The sequence below is a fragment of the Peromyscus californicus genome, unplaced genomic scaffold (genome assembly GCF_007827085.1).
Source record: "Peromyscus californicus insignis strain IS unplaced genomic scaffold, ASM782708v3 Scaffold_22__1_contigs__length_63687245, whole genome shotgun sequence".
Classification (NCBI taxonomy): Eukaryota; Metazoa; Chordata; class Mammalia; order Rodentia; family Cricetidae; genus Peromyscus; species Peromyscus californicus.
The window spans coordinates 31,531,648-31,554,240 of record NW_026294525.1 but is presented as its reverse complement, the minus strand read 5'-3'; the positions used below and the strand labels follow the sequence as shown (position 1 = coordinate 31,554,240).

The window sequence follows — 22,593 nt, the reverse complement described above, 5'->3', positions numbered from 1 at the left end:
TGTGTGTGGATTGAATGATGGACAGTCTCACAGTGGGAGACAGACAGACAGTGGGCTGAAAGCAGTCCGGTGCCTATGTTTGGAAGATCAGTCAGGATGTGCTGCCGCAGGAAGAGGATGAAGACGAGAAAGTCAGAAGTCGCATTCCTGACGACTTGTTTTCAGAACCCAAAGAGGGTTTTGTATAACAAAGCACCGTGACATGATTCCCCACAGACTGTGAGGATAAGTGGAATGCTAAGCAGGTAGCGCACAGTCCTCAGACCTTTTGCCGGTGGCCCACGGCATGAGTGGTACTGAAGACAAGAACGTGCAAGTTCTCTCAGTGGGCAGTAGGTTTTCTCTGCAGGAAGATTTAGAACCATCTTTTCCCTTGGGGCAAATCGGTTTTTATAACCTATTTATTTATTTATACTTATTATTTACTTACGTATCTGTGTGAGCATGCAAATGAAAGTCAGAAGAAAACTTGTAGGAGTTGGTTCTCTATTTCCATTATGATCAATCTTGTGATCAATCTCTCAGGTCATCAAGTTTAATGTCCAGTATCTTTATCCTCTGCACCATCTCTCTGGCCTTCACATTTCTTTTTTTTTTTTCATAGAATATTGCTATAATTCTTCCAGTTTGCCACTAGTAATTGAATTTCCTAATGAGCCTAATTTATAAGTTACACTTCATCTATATCTCTAGGAAGAGAGACAGACTGACAGACAGACTAAATAGATGGGAAAACTGTATAAATAGGATATAGTGTCATCTATCATTTCAGTCATCCATTGGGTATCTTTGTCTTAAGAAGAAACACGTGTGACACACACCATTTTAGGGTGACAAAAACTATATAGATATCATGCAGAAGTGAATTATGCAATGCTTAAGGTGACTACACTTGTTCATTGTGACAAGCCTATGTGGCAGATGTTCTCCTTACCAGTTTTCTGGAAATCTTTGTACTAATTGTATGACCCCCAAGGCCAAATTCCTGGTTCCATAATATTATATATGCTCCTAGATTCTTCCTCAACACTGAGTACAAGACCTTCCCCTTCATTCCCCCAATCTCCTGTTAGGTGCAAAAAACTGAAGAAAGGGAATGGAGTGTCACAGAGGAACAAGAAGTAGACAGTCGCTTGCATCGTGTCATCAAATTTGGATAGGTCTATTATGAGCTGTATTGTGTCACCTGAACTATACATGTTGAAGTATTCATTCCCAACCCTCCAGCAGTGAAGAAATAATTACATTATGTAATTAACATCCTAGTCAAAACCAATATGACAGATGTGCCGGCAAGAAGAGAAGACAAGGGCACAGACACACAGATGATGAACCTGTGGGACAAAAGCCATCTCAGAAAGACTTAACAGAGACTCTTGTGCCAGGGACTAGCCTCAGCAGTTTTGAGGGTCTCAAAGGGCAGGGATGTCTGGCAGGTGCAAGAAAAGACTCGGACACAGGAGTTGGTGCAAGCTGATGAGTTTTGTCAGATCTGAAGATCTGCGTTTTCTCTGTCTTCTCCCGATCTGATGACTCAACCCCAGTCTTTTATTGTAATAATACAAGGAAATAGGGGATGAGAAAATTCAACAGGGAATTGGGTTCTTCAAATAGTTTCAAAAGTTCTTTTTGTAAATCAGCAAAGTGCACCCCATGCCCCTTGATTGCACATAGAATTTCCCAGGTAGAAAGCCAAAGCATACCAGCTTATTCTTTCGCAGGTTAATAATTATCAGAACATCTGAGGTAATCACCCTAGAGGCCATCTACTAATGGTTTCTCAGAAAGCACAGAAATACAAGCAATGGTTTAAGGTACCAGACTGTCAGCTTCCTCTCAGCTTAAGTCCTTCTTCATCACTCTGTAATTTGTCAAGTTGTCTTCTAACTAGTTCTGGACAACTCTTGTCTTTTATCCCATCTATATGTCACTCCATCCACAGCTTTCTGCCACCAGCCTTCTGGGTTTTTCCCATGACCTGCATAGCAGCTTTAACTCCTGCCACTGTCACAATCTCAATATCATTTCTAATTTCATGGAAACCACCCCAGGAGAGAGAGAGAAAAATCTTAAAGAGCAAATGGAGTAGGAGGATTATAAGAACCAGTAACGGTTGGATGGGTGAGAACATGACATGCATACGCCATAAAGTCTGCCCTCGGGACACAAGGATTGTTTTCTCCCTGGCCCACAGAAGGCAGGTATCTGGTGGGGCAGGCCCGGAGGGATTGATGTCCTCATTCTCGGGTGCCTCTAACACAGATTCCCCTGGTAACACGTCAGGCTTTTCATATGCCATCTCTGGCACTCTTGAAAGAAACCAGTGCTGACATTCCATGATCTTTGACTTCCAGCCTCTAGAAACTATCCATTCATGGACCATTATGGCATCCTTAGCCACTCACACAGAATTTCAAAAGAAAAGAATGACCATATAAGAAGGTGTGACAGTCCGGCATAAGCTAGAACCTTAGAAATTTCACATCAAAAATGATTTCCAATATGGAAGACACAAGTGCATATGCCAAGGATACATACAAAACGTGGCTGAAGATGACACACACCAAGCATTTATTATTCATTATTTAATGCAATAAACATCTTTACAATAGTATAATCTGTCCATGACTTCTTTCCCACTCAACTAAAAAATATTATGTCTCCCAACTCAGAAAAAGTATATTTACTTCTTACATTGAATTCCACCCTCACTTACTATTGTGAAAATATCTTTAACAGTATTAATGCAGTGTTAATAATTATTCTGAAAACAAACTCACGGTAGACGAATGACTCTTTAGCACCTCCCCACTTAAAATAAGCCTTATGGCTTTCCTAAACCAAGGATAAAACAAAGCATAAATCAAAGGATTCAGGGCTGAGTTATAATAGGCACTCCAGCAACAAATTTCATAGATGTAGGCAGGAGTGATGAAACCCATATAAGCATCAATCAATGTGTCAATTGTATATGGTAACCATGAGAACATAAATGCCACCACAGTGACCCCCAAAGTTTTTGCAGCCTTCCTCTCTCTCTTGGCCACTCTGGCTTTGTAACTCTCTAATGATGATTCTGTTTTGTTGCTACCTATGGTAGTTTCAATTTTTACAGCTTGCTGTTTAGCAACCAAAAAAATTTTGCTATAGAGAATGATCATAACAAGGGTAGGTATGAAGAACAAAAGAAAACTCATCAGAACCCAGTCTTGATTGACAACAACTTGGCAGCCCCCTACACAGTTGAGAGCACTCACTAAGCTTTCCATTCCCTTGGCACTGATGCCTGTGTAGAACACAGCACCGCTGTACACCAGGGACAGAGTCCAGGAGATGCTGATGCAAATTCCTGACACAGACACTGTGAACTTGGTGGGATAGACCAGAGGGTCAGTGACAGCGATGTACCTGTCGATGGAGATGAAGCACAGGTGGAAGAGAGAAGAGTAACAAAATGCCGCATCCCAGCAACTGTGAAGGCTACAAAACTTGTCTCCAAAGTACCAGCAGCTCTCAATGGACCTGACCATACTGAAGGGCATCACAGAGATACCCACCAAAAAGTCAGCACTGGCCAGAGAGGCGATGAGGAAATTGGCTGGAGAGTGCAGCTGCTTGAAATGGAGAACTGAAATCACCACCAGGAGGTTCCCACACACTGCCAGCACAGCCCCAAAGCCAAAGACCATGTACAGGATGACCCTGACCCCTGGCGAGTAGGGAGTTTTAATGCAGGATCCATTCATGTCCTCATAACAGAGCTGCAGGGCTGGTTGGGAAAAGTTGCTGGTCATGAGTCTGCTTTGTGGTGCTTGAGGGATTTCTGTTCTGGTAGAAGACAACAGTAATTTTGAGATCTAAAAATTAAAGAAATGGAACTCCATATCTGAAGAATTGGTTTTAAATATTGCCTAAGATTATATTCCTTTTCAATTTTACTTTTTTAATTTAAAATCGGAAAACCATTTTTGTAATTATGTTTAGCTTCATCCTTAACTCTAGGTATATCTACTATAAACCTTAACTTTAGTCCAGAAATTATTATCTGAATAGTTGAAGAAAAGTAATCTCAATTAAATTTTGAGTTCTGAAGTTAAAAAAAAATCATATAGCTTATTTGATTGCTTACTTTAAGAATTTACTGGTTCACAACCTTTTACACACAATGAAAAATTAAAAGACATTCAAAATTCTGAAAATTATCCTGAGTTTATAATCGCTTGATAATTTTATAATTATCTCTAAACTTCATCACTAACCCAAGCAAATGTCCTATGCATTGTCATCAGCCCAGAATCGTATTATCTAAATAATTTATACATTTGTTACTTAAATACCTGTTCACCCGATGTTCTTCTCTGCAAAAGATAATCACACGCACATATATATAATATTATATATATATATATATATGTAAATATCAGAGAAGGGACCTTTTAATGAGTTTCTCCCTCTTAGAATTTTCAGGCAGTCAGCCAACCCACTTCAACCATTATAAAAATCCTCTAAAATGGTCCCTGTGGCATGAGGTGTGAATCATAAAGGGAACTTAACTTTGATAATTATAATCACTAGTTCTTCTCTGAAGTGTGCTCTCTGCGTCGTGCCCCTTTGTAGAGATGATTCTCATTTTCACCACCCTAGGGTTTGTCTCAGTTCAACCATCTTGAAAGAGCCCAGCCCAGTATTTAACTCCTTTATGATGTTTCTTTTTTCATTCATCTGCCTTTAAATTTCATATGGCCTAGGACAAAACAAAAATGAACAAAAGAAAGGCTACTTACTTAAAAATGGGCTTTGGGGGCAGCATATGAAAGGTCTAAAACACCAACTTTTTGTGTCTTTTGTGGTCTCTCATGGCGTTTGATGTTTGCAATGCTTCCCTTTATTAGTGCCACAATTACTTTTCCATTGCCATAACAAAATACCAAGACCAAAGAGGCTTATAAAAGAAAGCATTTTATTTGGGCTCACACCTCCAGAGGGTTAGAGTCCATGACCATCATGGTGTGGAGCACTGGCAACAAGCAGACAAGCATGATCCTGGAGAAGTAGCTGAGAGAGAGAGAGAGCTAACTGAGATTGGCATGGGTTTGTGAACCTCAAAGCTCACCTCAAGGCCATGTCTACTAATCCATTCCAAACAGTTCCACCAACTGATGACCATGTATTCAAACATATGAGCCTGCGGGGACCATTCTCATTTAACCTATCATTTATGTATAGAGGTTTGTTTTTACAGGGCATATGAAGAGCCTCAGAGATGCCATTCTACCCAGCAGCTCAGCATTGATGTGTCACAGATACTGCCAAATTCACTTCCTGTCAGTGTTGAGCCCATATGTCATGCCCATGATGGAAACAAGGAAGTAGAGCCAGACATCTTCCCTTTTCACTGGACTGCCAGTTCAGCCAAAGATAGGTGTGTGACTTCAAAGGAATTGTAATGTCTACAGCACAAGTAATGTGATTTGGAGAGGGAGTAAGTGAGTAGGAGAATTGGCCCTTCTAAATACCGTAACAAAAATTTTCTGACACCAGCTTATGCCTAGTCCTGAGACTGAAAGAAAACACATGACACAATTCTGTCCATGCATCCAGGTGGGAAGAGGGTGGCTGGGTAGCAATGGTGGAAGAAGGAATTTGAAAGAAACTCAGAGAAGTATAGAGGTGGGTGACTGAACCTATCAGAAATGAGGAAATGGGGTATGGTACAGGAGTATTATCTTGTATATAATATAATACAGGAGTAGTATTTCATTTAATGGAAATTGAACAAAAAATATTTTTAAGAAAAAATTTAAATAAATTAAAAACAACAGTCTCAGAAACCAAAGCTGAATTGCAAGGCTCTGATACTGCTCCAGTTGCCAGCCCATGTATCAACTGTTCTTATTTCATTTTGTGTATTGTTATATCTTAGTAGTAGCAATTCAATGATGAAGCCAGAAATGACTTACACTGTGCTTTGTGGCATGGCAGCCAGGCAGAGGGGTGTGAAAGGTAAGAGTCAGGTAACTACAACATCAGCACCTTTTCTGACCTAGAGTCTTGCACTGGCAATTTATCAGGAGTGCGGGAACTCAAGAAGGAAACTGAAGACCTAGAGCTGCCAGAGAGGATTTTCTGTTTGAGAAAATCTCATAAACCAAATACCAATGGGAAGATAATAAATATTAATTTTTTCCACAGAAATTTGCTGAAGATTGAAATAGAAAAATAACCTGCCACCTAGGATAAAAACATTAAGAAAAACTCATTGGAATAATATTAGAAAATAATAGTAGGAAAGCAAATATTAGAAATGTTTCATGAAAGCAGTCATTCAGTTAGTCACCTACCTAATTTATCATGGAGATGCTAGATGTTACCGTCTCTGTAAATGCTTTCGAATGCAGACATTTACAGTATGCATCAAATACTGTAAAGCTTTTGCTTATGAACACTGTCACTCTAGAGATGGGACACTGCTCTATGGCTGCAGGATAAGTCACTCTTATTGAAACAGCTGAAGTCAAAAGGAAATGATGATGTTTAATATCTGAGCTGAAGAGCTATGGGCAGAGGACATTAAGGAGTCTGAGGAGCCTTTAGTCATCTGTCAATCACAAAGACAGACTTCCTCAAACACATTAAATTAAGGAATAAGGCAAAGGTGATAGCTTAAGCCTCTAATCAGAAATTCAGAAAGCTGAGGCAGGAGGATTTCCTGAAGTTCCAACACAACACAGAGTCTGAGCTACAGAGAAAGATTCTATCACGAATAAAAATCAGAACTAGGATAGAACCTAAGGGGAAGCTTTACCAGTTCAAATAGATCTGACAATAAAAGACAGCATACATTAATAATAAATAGTCTTGGTATATGTCAACATGGAAATTAGAAAAAATAAGAAGCAAAGGACATTTCAGTATGTCTTAATAATTTTATAAAATATAAAAGGCTCAATTTTTTCTTTATTTTTCTATTATATGTGTGGGTGCTTTTCTTGCATATATGTCTATGCCCCATATGCTTGCAGCGCGTGCAGAGCCTGGAGTTTACAGATGGGGCTGGGGATACAAAGGGCCGTGAACTGTAATGGAGTGTCCTCTGAAAGAGCGGCCAGTGAGTGCTTTTAATTGCAGAGCTGTTGCTCCAGCCCCAAGACTTGAAGTTTTATAATTTCTGGTCTTAAACATATTAATCAAGAATAGAATATGCAGTTTGTTTATTCCTCTGCTGTACAATGCATTCTGGTTTATTATTACATTAGTCATTTTAAAAAAACAGAGCTATCTTATCCAGGGTAAATTGTATAACAAATTTAGACCTTTACAGAGAGGAGCTTTAGAAACACATTGTGGACCCTAACAAAAATGTATTTTCCAGACTCGAGGTGATGGCATATTTTGTCCTTTCTCTGAGTGTTTTCTTCTTCTGAACACATCATTAATTCGGCTTTTGTGTATATCTTTGAAAACTTTTTTACATCTTTAGAAACTTTACAAATTAGTGACATATCAGCTGATTTGTAAATCCCATTGAATAAAGAATAAGCATCTTCAAATCCTTGAATTAAGCAAATAACAACTTGTAAAGCTTTTGGACAGTGACTATTCCTCTGTGTGCCTATTGCCTAGAAAGCAGGTCACTGAACTACATCTTGAAAATTGAGGCTTAAAAAATTTAACAAAGGCCAACAGTTAGAATTGTAGAAAGGCAGGAAAAGGGGCTACAGAGAACTAACCAACATTAACCAGTGCGAAACACAGTGGAGAATGGTTAGATCCAGGGTCATCTAGTTCCATTACAGATAGAAACTAATTTTACATTTCTTGAAGAAGGCAGAAGCTGGATTTAACTGTTTCGTTCAGAGCTGAAGCATAATCCATGACTCTACAAGATAAGATGTGGCACTCAGTTCCCTGGTGATGTTCTGCTGTGACTCTCTTTTCAATCCCTACTAACCTGAGAATCTACTCAAGAAACAAGTTGGTGTCTGAGGAGTTCTCCCTCAAGATTCTGCCAGTGACAATCAGTCTGATGGCTTTTCGAAACCAAGGATAAAAGAAAGCATAAATCAAGGGGTTCATGGCTGAGTTGTAGTAGGCGATCCAAACTAGTATTTCATACACATACGTGGGTGTGATGAAGCCCAGGAAGGCATCAATGATGGAGTCAATGAAGTATGGCAGCCAGGAAAGGAGGAAGGCTGCCACTGAGATTCCCAGGGTTTTGGCTGCTTTTCTCTCCCTCTTGGCCACTCTGTCCTTGTAGCTGTCTGATGCCTTGGCCGTCTGGTCACTCATTCTCTCAATCCTCTGAGCCTGTTGCTTAGCAATGAAGAAAATCTTAGTGCAGACAGTTATCATGACAAGTGTGGGAATAAAAAATAGTAGAAAATTGATGAAGACCCAGCTTTGATTCACTGGGACTTGACAGCCTCCCACACAGGTGAGGGCAGTCACTAGATCCTCCAGTCCAGCTTTATTTGCCCCTGTGTAAAGGAGGGAAAAACTGTAGATGATGGACAGGAGCCAGGAGAAGGCGATGCACTTGCCAGAAACAGATGCAGTGAACCTGGTGGGATAAGTCAGGGGGTCACTGACAGCAATATATCTATCCACAGAGATGAAGCACAAGTGGAAGATAGAAGAATAACAGAATGACCCATCAAAATAAGAATGAAATTTACAGTAATTGTCCCCAAAGTACCAGCAGCTCTCCACAGACCTCACTGTGCTGAAGGGCATCACGGTCAGTCCCACCAAGAAGTCAGCACAGGCCAGGGATGCCACCAGAAAGTTGGCAGGAGAGTGCAGCTGCCTGAAATGAAGAATGGACATCATCACCAGGAGGTTTCCACACACAGCCAGCACAGCCCCAAAGCCAAAGACTGCATAGAGGATGAGGCGAGGGCCTGGGGAGTAAGGGTTCCTGATGCAGGATCCATTCAGGTTCTCAAAGCACAGCTGGGAAGTTGTGGGAGGGACCAGATCTTCACTCATGATTCTGGCTAGATCTCTGAGAAAACTACCATCATCTGTAGCCATGTATGCTATTCCAAAAATCCTCAGGAAAAAAATACAGAATATATAATTGCTAATGGATTTTCATTTCCTAAAATTATTTGCTTCCTATTTTACAGTCAACCTTCTTTATTACATGAATGCTGTTTAAGTCTGTTTCAATTTTTTTCTCTGTTTAATCTATTTCCTCACATCTCAAAAGTAGCAGTTCTGGTGACACAAGTTTCAGTCCTACCTTTTATTAGCATTTTCATCCTTATTTAACTAACCTATGGTAATACCCAGAGATGCCAAATACAGTGTGTCCCTAGGATGGAATCCCCATGGTGTAAGGTGAGGTAAGTGAGAACTTGCCAGTGAGTATGTTGTTTATGCCACAGCCAAGTTTTCCCCCTTCTAATTTGCTAGTGACAGCTGACCTTTCTGTATAATGTAGGTGAATATGATATCTGCCACAACAGACCTTTACCCAGAATTGGAAATTTTGTTCATTTATTTTAAATGACCTTTCCCCTTCATGAGAATTGCTATCAATGGCTCTTATAACGAAAGTGATCAAAATTCCTGCATAAAAGCTCTTTCTTCCTTCAGGCATTCATCCTTGTTAGAGAAATAAGATACATAGTTGTGAGAACAACTACTTTTCTCCAGGTTCACTTTTGGAAAAGTGGGGGTATGGACTACAAGGATTTGCTCATGGAATAAAGTAAGGAGGCTAGGATAACAAACAGGACTTTCTTCTTTGATTTAACAGAATTATTGGAAAGATACTGTGAAATTCAAATGTGGAAGGAATCCTCAGACTGTGGTGTCCTAATGTGTGACTCTATTTTACTTTGGAAATATTTCTCCTCACAAAACACTATTACAGAATCTTCTTAAGCTCTGAGAATTCTTTTCTATTGAGAATCTGTGCATTCTTAGTACTGGTTTTGGGGTTGAGTTGTAAATTATACTTTAAATACTTCACATTAAAAACTATCTAAAGATTTTTTAATGTGTTTTTACTTTCATCAATACATATGAACATGAATCTTCCCTGTAGTTTAATGGTAGTCAAAATGGAATTGCCTTCTTCATAATAATGATAATAATAATAAATAAAATAGTTTCTTTTTTGCCTAATGTAACAACAGAAGTTCAATACACTTTGATTACAGTTATGGTTCTATTCAAAATAAAACCACACTTTCAAGACAAGGAGTAGCCCAGTAAACAAAGTGCTGGCAGTGCACATGTCAGGATGGGAGTCTGGATCCTCAGCACCCTAATAAATGCCTGATAGACATAGACGTCCACCTGTAACTCCAGTGCTCAGAAGGAAGACACAGTTGATTCCCAGAACAAGTGGGCCAGCTAGAACAGTAGTGTTAGTAAGTATGGATTCAACCGAGAGACCTTGCCTCAAAGAAGAAGGGGAGAGCAACTGGAGACAACCCCAATGTCACCTACAGGTTATCACATGCCTGCGCACACATGTGGACATTCCTACGCATGCTAAATATAATGATAATGCTTTTAACTCCTCTGTTTAATTGCAAACTGTTCATTTTATTATTGGAGATATTTTTGCCTATACTTTATGAATTTAGGAGCATTTATTTAGTTTTAATTGTTTGGATTTTAGATGGAACAGCATCATCTTTTAATATACATCTCAGGGGTGGTGTACAATTTCTGTTGGTCATAATTTCAAACAATTACTCATGTTCTTAGTTTCCATTTTTGTAACAAGTGTATCAAAATCTATGTTTATATTTAATAATATTATTTTGTCCAAGAAATAAAACCAACGTTTTCTTCTAATACTTGAAAATCCAAATGAATTAATTATAATTTCCTGAGGATAAGAATAAGTTACTTAAGATTTTTAAGAGCCCTACACTCCATTACCATTTCTTAAATAATCTATTTTTTCAGGTATTCTGGGTTTTTTATTATCAAAACTATAAAAATAGGAGTGTTTACAGACAATCATGAAAAACTTACTGTATATTGTGATATTAAACATACAAAATTTCAGATGAAGAGTGAAAGAATCCCACAAAAGACAATCTCTAGGGACTGGAGAGATAGTTCAGTGGTTAAGAACACTTGTGATCTTGCACAGGACCTGGATTCAGTTCCCATAACCCACATGGTGGTTCATAACTGTCATTACTGCCAGTTCCAGGGGATCTCGTACCTTCTTCTGATATCCATGGGCATTATATATGCAAGTGGTACACAGACATACAGGTAGACAAAACATTCACATGTAAAATGAATACATCTAATAAAATTATTTTAAAACTTTATAAGAAGTCTCTATCGCAGAAACTGCATTGGCTGCTCTAGTAAAACATGATGAGATGCTTTTCAAAGACAATAATTAGCCACAAAGTAGGCATCCAGGCAGATTTGAGTTAAGGTACCTAAGAAATATTGCATAAACTAGTATTTACTAAACCATATTTCTATCAAGTGATTTAAGATGATCATGAAACCAAGAACCTCCTAGAATAAAGGCTATGCTATGACATATAAATATCATTTCTCCTCATCAAACTAAAGCAACATATTATGGGCAGTATAATAACTCTCATAATGACAACAAAGTTCCCATTCTATAAATAAATTCCTTAGTTACAGATTTGGGCTGAGTTATAAGGTGATAAATTATTGATACCTATAGAGTTAGTGGATGTTTTTCATGTTCTCATGAATGAAAGAAAAAAAATAAAGCACAAATCAATGGATTTTGAGCTGAGTTATAGCAGCTAAACCACCAAAATTTCTTATAACTGGAGAGATCTGTTATGAATTCTTTAAAAGAATCAGTGAAGAAAGTGATCATCATACATAGTCACAGATAATCACAAATGCTATCACTTTGACCCATGGTTTGGCAGTTTTTCTCTCTCCTTTGTCCACACTGTCCTCACCCCCCTCCCCAAATGACTGTCCTTGTCACCGATGTTTTTTAACTGTTTCTTTTTAGCTTGTTTTCTAGTCACTATAAAAATATGACTATATAGTATTACCATAATAGAGGCAAGTCTGAAAAATAATAGAAAACCTGTGAATACTCAGCCTTAGTTTCGGCTGACATCCTTCTATGTAGTTGACAGCACTGGATAATTCTTCTAGCCCAGGGTCATTGACCCCTATGTAGAACACACCACTGTTGTTAGGTAAGCAGGCTGATCCCTGTAGCAGGAATCTTAACAGGTCTTATTAATAAAATCAAACCTGAAGCCAGATATTGGGGTGAATGCTGGAAGATCAGAGAAGCAAAACAATTCACAGCCACCTCACCTCGCCAATTCCTCAGCTGATCCTGTTTCCTCAGACTGGAAGCTTCTGAGTCCTCATCCAAATGAATCTCAGCTGAACTGCTGCTCAAAAGCCTAAAAACTTAACCAGCCAAAAGCTTCTAGTTTCTGATTTTCATGCCTTGTATACCTTTTTGCTTTCTGCCATCTCTTCCTGGGATTAAAGGCGTGAGTCACCATGCCTGGCTGTTTCCAGTGTGGCCTTGAACACACAGAGATCCAGACGGATCTCTGCTTCTAGAATGCTAGGATTAAAGGTGTGTGTGCCACCATTTTCTGTCCTCTGTATCTAGGGGCTGTTCTGTTCTCTGACCCCAGATAAGTTTATTAGGGTGCACAATATTTTGGGGAACACAATATCATCAGAGATCCCAGACTAGCCTATTGTATACAGGAGTATACAGAAAGATATAACAATACTGACTTTGATTTATTTGGGTACACTGTAACAAATGATGTATCATGTGGTAGTGACTAGAGTTGCTGTAAGCACTAGAAAGGGAAATCCAGTGCCCTATAGTGCAGTAAACACACGATGGTCAGGTACAGGTAAAGCAAAACGTCACTTCAGTGTTTTGATATTGTAACTATTCTACACTTACATTAGACAATATAAACTCAACAGTGTCATCCAGGTTAATTTGACCTTTACTTTTAGGCTAACTCCATGAAAACTTAATGCTGAGGTAAGATATAATTAGGAAATATTCCCAGTGCCTGTGACATGCTTTTACAAATGTTACTTCCACAGTTCACAAATTTATTTTTAGTAAATTGGTTCGCTAAAAGTCAGATCAAAGTTAGAAGTTTTGCTTTCCTGGCGTTTAAGATTCTCACCCTGAGAGCATGATTCTCAGACAAACTTTTGGTTTTTTGGTGAACATAAGTTTTCACTCTCATTTCTGCACTTGAGCGTTAGTTACAGGTTGTTGGCTCCTGAAACACATTATTAAATGTTCACTAATTTGTCATCACCCAAGTGGTAGAGAGTGTGACCCATTCCTCTTTGGAGAAGGATGTAGTAATGATGGTCTGCAGTCATAGCATAGTCATAATTAAGAAGACATTTAGTGAGAGGTAATAGGGAGAAAGGTTTTATGCCCTATCTTTGTGGGTTGAACTCTAATACAGTGGTTCTCAATATTCCTAGTGCAGTGACCCTTTAATTCAGTTCCTTTTGTTATGGAGACCCCTCAACCAAAAAAGTATTTCATTGCTACTTCATAATTGTAATTTTGCTACTGTCATGAATCATAATACAATTATCTTATATGCAGGATATCTGATATATATGATCCAAGTGTAAAAAGTAGTTCAACTACAAGGAGGGGTCAAGACCTACAGGTTGAGAACCCCTGTATAAGAGGCAAACAAACATAAGGAAAATCAAAGAACTAAGGTGTATATGAACAGCTGTGAGCACTGAACACATGCAGCAAATTATCTACTAAGGGGTCCAGGCAATACTTTGAGTTCGTGAATAACTGTACCAGTTCAACTTGATTCATTACATAATCTACATATATTTCACAAACATTTCTTTTTTTTGTTTTGGTTTTTTTTTTTTCTTTTTGAGACAGGGTTTCTCTGTGTACCTTTGGAGCCTTTCCTGGAACTCACTCTGTAGCCCAGGCTGGCCCCAAACTCACAGAGATCCACATGCCTCTGTCTCCTGAGTGCTGGGATTAAAGGCATGCACCACCACCACCCGACCACAAACATTTCTTATAGATACTGTTAATTGCCTATGGAATTATTAGATGGGTGTAAAACTGTATAAAATTATGCTTGCTTCAACCGTAGTATATAAGTGTTCTGTAGCCAATCTTTCTTTTCCTCTTTTGCTAAACCCTCAATTGTCAGTCACTATGAGCACTGAAAATTTGGATTTCATACAACTTCAGTTCCAAATCTTCAGTCCACATCTGAATATTGTCCCCTTTCTTCCAGTGATAGACAAGCAAGAGTGAATCATGTTTGGTTTGAGGAAGATAAATATCTTTCTTCATATTCGTTATACTATAGACTTTGCTGTTTCTGTCCCTTAAGGAGGAGGGGAAAAGGGTGGATTAACATGAATGAAATAATTTTATAACAAAATTTGTCCACTCTTAGCCTTCATCTTTGTGTTTCAAGCCTCTAATCCTGATGGTCTCATCTTCAGTACTCTGTGGGAATCATAATAATCCCAAGTTGCAAAAGGCTTGCACCAAGATGACCTTTTTCTACAGATTCATCTCCTGTATGGAATCCATGCAAGCTCTGTCAAGGCTCATCACCTTCCATGAGTGCTCTATGTCATGAAGAACTCACACTTCTTTGTTACATGGCAGAGAGGGTTAGAGTAGATTTCTCCCAATCACTCAAATTACCTTCCCAATCATACCTTCCTTCAGCTCTAAATAAACTCAAGGCAAGTTAAGGAATATTACTACATAAGGAGACTTAAGAAGGCACTAAAACTTGAACCCCTTTGTCAGTACCTTCTTCAAAGTCATAGTCCTTAAATAACATGATCTTTTGAAAATCCCATAAAGTTTCCTGTCTTGGACAGACTGCCAGCAGGGATTAGAGAGATCCATTGAAAAAAATCTCACCTACATGTTTTGGTAGGGCATGATTCTCCCAATGGAATCAGTGTGTACCATATCACAGAGCTTACATTTACTTGGTGACTACCTCGTGGGCTTTCTCCATCAAGGCTACATGACTACTACACACAGAGAATTTCATTTTGCGATATCAATATTCTCTTGGTTTCATCTTTCTCGATTCTGGACAGTGAGTAGGTTTATAAAGAGGGAATGGAAAGACTGAGAAATAAGAGATATCATTCAATGGTCTGGAACTGGACAGCATGAGCAGGAAAAATGATGTGCTAAATTGTACATTGTTTTGAAGTTTTATTTTAAATTATACTCTAAATAACCTTTAAATTCATCAAGTATGTAATAGGCTGTGGAATCTACCTAGTGGATTTATCTACCATGGTGAATTGATGGAGGGACAGTAAACACAGCAGAGAGAATGATAAAGCCATTTTGTGTTTAGAGTAGATCAAATTACATTAAAATGAAACTAGAGACACATTTGACTGGTCAGGCTTCCTGGTACAAGAAGACATATGGAAAAACATGGTGGTTAAACTCTGTTCCTTGTTCCTTTTCTGAACAATTTCAATATTCTATAGTATAACACCACTTGTTTTGACATATTTCATTTAGTTATTGAACATAAATAACAATTGATGCTTTAATATTTTTGGACACATCTTAAATTTCTGTATTTGGGCTTTCATTATCAAAATTTAAGTTTATTGTAGTGAAAAGCATTCAACCAGATGTACTCACTTGATTCCTGAGTTCATATTCAGATCTCATATTCTAAAACCACATGAGCAAGACACAAGCAGTGACCAACTAGAATCTGTTATTCTGAGAGTGGAGTAAGTCCTGAGATGAAATCAGCTCTCGACCATGTGGCAGCATTAGAAGTATGGAGGAAGGAATCAGATCACATGGGCCCCAGGGCCTAGATATTTTTTAATAAGTAATGGTGCAATTCCACATTTTAATAATTGAGTGGTTAAATCAGTGTACACTACTTAACATCACACCAACTGAATACAAAGTTTTACTTACATTATTCCTAAATTCTCACTGAAATGACCTAATACATAGATCTGAAAGATAAAAAGCAGAGGTGAGCTTAGCTCGGGGAATCCTGATGATGAGAGGGGGGAAGGTTATACTAGCCATAGGGGTCATGTCATGGCAAGGGAACTCACAGGAACAACTAACCCAGGCCCTTAGGAGCTCACAGAGTCTGTGAACTGACAACCAGGGAACCTGCATGGGACCAACATAGGCTGTCTACATTTGAGTGACAGTTTTGTAGTTGGTCTACTTGTGAGAGGTCTAGGAGTGGGAGCAGGGGCTATCTCTAAAGCTCTGGCTGACTTTGGGGAACTTATTCCTCACACTGGGTTGCCTTCCCCAGCCTTAAAACTGAGGTCCTCCTTCAACTTGATAGATCAAGCTTTGTTTATACCCAAGTGATGTCTGCCCTTTTCTGAACAGAAACAGTAGGACTTCATTGGAGAGAGTGCAGAGGCAAGGTAGGGGAAGAGAACTAGAAAAGAGGAGGAAGAGGAAACTGGTCAGGATGTAAAATAAATGAGTACATTTTAAAAAAAGCAGAGGTGGTCAAATTGATGGAAAAAACAAAAAAGCACATGCATACACACACAAACACATATATAGGCACATATATATCCCACACACATATATAAATACACACACATGAACATATACAAATATGTATACACATATATACATAGAAACACATGTACACATATAATACAAATCTTTAATTAGAATTTTCTTGATGAAAATCATATTTTCCCTTAAAATAATTATGTGAAATTTATGTGTTCCATAATTCATGCTCTAAGAACTTGGCCGAGTTCTACTTCATGATGGGAGGGAGGCACATTAGGAGCAGCAGCACTTACTCTCTGAGTCCAGGTGGGGCAGGTTCACATGTGACTGATGGCAACAGCCATGAGACTTGACCTCTTCTGACCTAAGTGCACTCAGTAACCAAGTCTTACCTGTTCTACCAGATTGTACTGAAGAATATAAACCCTTGTAATTAAAGAGGTCCACAGCACAGAATAAACATCTCATAAATTCACATACCAACTTCAGAAGGGTTAAGTTCCCCCTTGTTGCATGCTCCCAGTTCCAGATCAGTGTGTCTGCTACTGGATTCACTGGCTACCTTGTTTAGAAATCACAATAGATTCTAGGCCTTTTAGCCACGGTGTACACCTACAGGGTCACATGGAGTTTGCAAAGGAGTTTCTATGTAGTCCAATCTTAAACTTTACTGTGTGTGTGGAATTGGAATGGTTGTTGCTTGGAAAACTGTTTCCAAATTCTATTGTGTTTAAATATGCTTACAATAAGCCACCTTGCATTAGACTTCCTGAAGTTTGATCCAGGTTGACAAATTCAGTCTGAACTGAGTTTTTATTTTCACTTCTTCATTTTCCTGTCTGCTATGACACCTGCATGGATTCCTTCTGATGTGATAAAACACCATGGCCAAAGCAACATTTGGAGGAAATGGTTTATTTCAACCTTTATTACACAACCAGGTAACAACCCATCACTGAGGGAAGTCAGGGCAGGGATTCAAACAGGCCAGGAACCTGCAGGCAGCAGTTGATGCAGAAGTCATGGAGGAGTGTTACTTACTGTCTAGCTCAACATAGCTTGCTCAGTCTGCTATCTTATAGAACCCAAGGCCATCAGCCCAGGGATGGCACCACTCACAATGGGCTGGGCCATCCCCCAGCAATTACTGATTGAGAAAATGCCCTACAGCTAGAGCATATGGAAGCATTTTGTCCAATGAGGTTCCATCCTTGTAGATAGCTCTAGACATAAAAACTTGATAGCACAAAGGTTTACTAAAAAAAATTAATAAATAAAAAAGGAATTGCTTCTTCGAATGTACTGAAGTAAATATTAGAGTTGCTTTTGAATGTATACATTTACACTATGTATCAATTACTGTAAAGCTTTTGTTTATGTACGCTGTCACTCAAGTGAAGATGGGACACTGTTCTATGGCTGCAGGATAAGTCACTCTCATTGAAACAGCTGAAGTCAGAAGAAACTGGTGATGTTTAATATCTGAGCTGAAGAGCTATGGGCAGAGGACTTCAAGGAGTCTGAGGAGCCTTTAGTCATCTGCCAATCACACAAGGACAGACTTCCTCAAACACATTAAAATAAGAAATAAGGCTACCAAGAGTGGTAGTTTAAGCCTCTAATCACAATGTTCAGGAAGCAGAGGCAGGGGGATTGCCTGGATTTAAATCCAATATATGTTAGTCTGACCAATAGAGAAACTGTCTCAACTAAAAATCAGATATAGTATCATCTCTAAGGGAAAACTTAACCAGTTTAAAACAGATTTGATAACAAAACACAACAGTCATTAATAATAAATATTCATGGAGTATGTCAACATAGAAATTAGAAAAAATAGTAAGCAAGAACATCTCAGTATATATCCATAACTCGGGCAAATACAGAAGGCTCAGATTTTTCCTTCATTTTTTTCTATTATATGCGTGGGTGCTTTGCTTGCATGTATGTCTGTGCACCACTCGCTTGCAATGCCTGCAAAAGCCAACGTTATAGACAGGACGAGAGTTACAAAGGGCTGTGAGTGTTCTCTGAAAGAGCAGCCAGTGCTCCTAACTGCAGAGCTGCCGCTCCAGGCCCAAGGCTTAGTATTTATTTAATAATGTCTTGTCTGAACAAAAACTAATCTAGACTAGAGTATGGAGTTTGTTTATTCCACGATGATACACTGTTCTCTAATTTACTATTGAGAGAGTCATCTGTAAACCAGCTAGTTGCCTTTATCCAGGATAATTTTTATGACAAAATCAGACTTTTTAGGGGGCGGGGTTAGAAATATATACGGGAATCCTTATAAAAATGTTTTTCCATTTCCAAAAAAAAAAAGTGTTTCCCAGACTCCAGGTGACTGCACAGTTTGACCTTTATTTCTTCTTCTGAACACATTAATTTGACTCTTGTGTATAGTTTTGAAAACTTCTATAAATCTATAGAAACCTTGCAAAATAAGTGAAGGATCAGCTAATTTATAAATCACATGGAAAAAATCATCTTTAAATTCTTGATTAACACAAATAGCAACTTGTGAGGCTTTTGGACAGTGACCGTTCCTCTGTGTGCTTATTCCCTAGAGAGCAGGTCACTGAACAGATGTGACCTTTGTGACACCGTTTTTCCTTCCTCTGTAAACAATGAAGTAGATGTTAGTTAATACATCAACTTCTTGGTTTATTTTTCCTGACCTTAAAAAAATCACATTTTTAAAAGTTTAAATCTGTGACCCAGTTAATAGAGAATCACATTTACTCTTTCTCTGAGGAAGAGACAGGCTGTAAGGGTCTCTTTGACTCATTAACATCGTATTAGAAAGTACTATTAAGGAATTTAATGACTATACATTCAAAATTGAGGCTTTGAGAGTTTAACAAAAGCCAACAACTAGAATTTTACAAAAGGAGGAAAAGGGATTACAGGAAACCAACCAACACTAACCAGTACAAAACACAATGGAAAATTGTTAGATCTGGGGTCATCTAGTTCCATTACGGATAGAAACTAATTTTACATTTCTTGATCAAAACAGAAGCTGGTTTTAACTGTTTCGTTCAGAGTTGAAGCATAATCCACGACTCTACAAGATCAGAAGTGGCACTCAGTTTTCCCGGTGATGTTCTGTTGAGACTCTTTTCAATCCCCAACTAAACTGAATCTATTCAAGAAACAAGTTGGTGTCTGAGGAATTCTCCCTCAAGATTCTGCCAGTGACAATCAGTCTGATGGCTTTTCGAAACCAAGGATAAAAGAAAGCATAAATCAAGGGGTTCATGGCTGAGTTGTAGTAGGCAATCCAAACTAGTATTTCATACACGTACGTGGGTGTGATGAAGCCCAGGAGAGCATCAATGATTGCATCAATGTAGTATGGCAACCACGAAAATAGAAAAGCTGCCACTGCAGTTCCCAGGGTTTTGGCTGCTTTCCTCTCCCTCTTGGCCACTCTGTCCTTGTAGCTGTCTGAAGCCTTGGCCGTCTGGTCACTCATTCTCTCAATCCTCTGAGCCTGTTGCTTAGCAATGAAGAAAATCTTAGTGTAGACAGTTATCATGACAAGTGTGGGGGTGAAAAATAATACAAAATTAACGAAGACCCAGATTTGATTCATTGGGAGTTGACAGCCTCCCACACAGGTAAGGGCAGTCACTAGATCCTCTAGCCCAGCTTCATTGGCCCCTGTGTAAATAAGAGAAAAGCTATAGACGATGGACAGTAACCAGGAGAAGGCGATGCACTTGCCAGAAACAGATGCAGTGAACCTGGTGGGGTAGGTCAGGGGGTCACTGACAGCAATGTATCTATCCACAGAGATGAAACACAAGTGAAAGATAGAAGAAAAACAGAATGATACATCAAAATAAGAATGAACTTTACAGTAACTGTCCCCAAAGTACCAGCAGCTCTCCACAGACCTCACTGTGCTGAAGGGCATCACGGTCAGTCCCACCAAGAAGTCAGCACAGGCCAGGGATGCCACCAGAAAGTTGGCAGGAGAGTGCAGCTGTCTGAAATGAAGAATGGACATCATCACCAGGAGGTTTCCACACACAGCCAGCACAGCCCCAAAGCCAAAGACTGCATAGAGGACGAGGCGAGGGCCTGGGGAGTAAGGGTTCTTGATGCAGGATCCATTCAAGTTCTCATAGCACAGCTGGACAGGTGTGGGAGGGACCAGATCTTCACTCATGATTCTGGCTAGATCTCTGAGAAAGCTGCCATCATCTGTAGCCATGTATACTATTCCAAAAATCCTCAGGAAAAAAATACAGAACATGTAATTGCTAATGGATTTTCATTTCCTAAAATTATTTACTTCCTAATTTACAGTCAACCTTCTGTATTACATGAAGCTGCTTAAGTCCATTTCAGTTTTTTTCTCTGCTTAATCTATTTCCTCACATCTCAAAAGTAGCAGTCTATTCTGTGACCCACACTTAAATCCCACCTTTTATTAGCATTCTCATCCTTATTTAACTAACCTATGGTAATGCCTCCCAAGCACTTTTAGCCCTCAAGAAAGCAGCCTAATGATGCCAAGTACAGTGTGTCCCTAGGATGGAATCCCCGTGGTGTAAGGTGAGGTAAGTGAGAACTTGCCAGTGAGTATGTTGTTTGCGCCACAACCAAGTTTACCCCTTCTCATTTGCTAATGACAGCTGACCTTTCTGTATAATGTATGTGAGCATAATACCTGATGTAACAGAACTTCACCCAGAATTGGAAACTTTGTTCATTTATTAAAAATGACCTTTCCTCTTCATGGGAATTGCTGTCAATGGCTCTTATATTGAAAATGATCAAAATTCCTGCATAAAAGCTCTTTCTTCCTTCTGGCATTCATCCTTGTTAGAGAAATAAAATACAGAGCCATGAGGACATCTACTTTTCTCCAGGGTCAGCTTTAACCATTTTGATTTGGAAAAGTGGAGGTATGGATTGCAAGGATTTGCTCATGGAACGAAGTAAGAGGCTAGTATAATAAACAGGACTTTCTTCTTTGATTTAACAGAATCATTAGAAATATAAAATTCAAATGTGGAAGGAATCCTCAGACTGTGGTGTCCTAATGTGTGACTTTATTTTACTTTGAGATGTTTCTCCTCACAAAACACTGTTACAGAATCTGCCTAAGCTCTGAAAAGTCTTTTATGTTGAAAATCTGGACATTGTTAGTACTGGTTTTGGGGTTGAGTTATAAATTATACTTTACATAGTTCACATTAAAATCTATCTGAAGATTTTTAACCAATTTTTGCTCTCATCAATACATACGAACATGAATTTTCCCTGTACTTTAATAGTAGTCAAAATGGAATAACATTTTTCATAATAATGACAATAATAGTAATATATAAAATAATTTATTTCTTTTTTTGCCTAGTGTAACAACAAAAGTTCAATACACTTTGATTACAGTTATGGTTCTATCCAAAATAAAACCACACTTTCAAGACAAGGAGTAGCCCAGTAAACAAAGTGCTGGCAGTGTACGTGTCAGGATGGGAGTCTGGATCCTCAGCACCCTAACAAATGCCTGGTAGACACAGACGCCCACCTGTAACTCCTGTGCTCAGAAGGAAGAGACATTTGATTCCCAGAACCAGTGGGCAGCTAGATTAGTAGTGTTGGCAAGTATGGGTTCAACCGAGAGACCTTGCCTCAAAGAAGAAGGGGAGAACAACTGGAGAAGACTCCCAATGTCACCTACAAGTTATCACATGCCTGCGCACACATGTGGACATTCCTACGCATGCTAAATATAATGATAATGTTTTTAACTCCTCTGTCTAATTGCAACTGTTCATTTTATTATTGGAGATATTTTTGCCTGTACTTTATGACTTCAGTAGCATTTATTTAGTTTTAATTGTTTGGATTTTAGATGGAACAGCATCATCTTTTAATATATATCTCAGGGGTGGTGTACAATTTCTATTGGTCATAATTTCAAACATTTACTGATCTTCTTAGTTTCCATTTTTGTAACAAGTATACCAAAATCTATGTTTATATTTAATAATACTATTTTGTCCAAGAAATAAAACCAACATTTT

At 38.7% G+C, this 22,593-nt stretch overlaps 3 protein-coding genes across 3 annotated transcripts; all 3 read right to left on the bottom strand.

Moving 5' to 3' along the window:
• Nucleotides 1–2,759: 2,759 nt before the first annotated feature.
• On the bottom strand, nt 2,760–3,835 carry LOC128118129 (trace amine-associated receptor 8a). Its single transcript, XM_052750632.1, has one exon. The coding sequence runs from the start codon at nt 3,792–3,794 to the stop codon at nt 2,760–2,762; it is 1,035 nt and encodes a 344-aa protein (XP_052606592.1). The 5' UTR covers nt 3,795–3,835.
• A 4,124-nt stretch (nt 3,836–7,959) lies between these two features.
• Nucleotides 7,960–9,036, bottom strand: LOC128118127 (trace amine-associated receptor 7a-like). Its single transcript, XM_052750631.1, has one exon. The coding sequence runs from the start codon at nt 9,034–9,036 to the stop codon at nt 7,960–7,962; it is 1,077 nt and encodes a 358-aa protein (XP_052606591.1).
• Nucleotides 9,037–19,694: 10,658 nt separating this feature from the next.
• Nucleotides 19,695–20,771, bottom strand: LOC128118126 (trace amine-associated receptor 7a-like). Its single transcript, XM_052750630.1, has one exon. It carries the CDS (start codon nt 20,769–20,771, stop codon nt 19,695–19,697), a length of 1,077 nt encoding a protein of 358 aa, XP_052606590.1.
• Between the last annotated feature and the right edge of the window lie 1,822 nt (nt 20,772–22,593).

Excerpts from the sequence above, each read along its gene's own strand:
- LOC128118129 (XM_052750632.1), bottom strand. The coding sequence starts at position 3,794 with ATGACCAGCAACTTTTCCCAACCAGCCCTGCAGCTCTGTTATGAGGAC.
- LOC128118127 (XM_052750631.1), bottom strand. The coding sequence starts at position 9,036 with ATGGCTACAGATGATGGTAGTTTTCTCAGAGATCTAGCCAGAATCATG.
- LOC128118126 (XM_052750630.1), bottom strand. The coding sequence starts at position 20,771 with ATGGCTACAGATGATGGCAGCTTTCTCAGAGATCTAGCCAGAATCATG.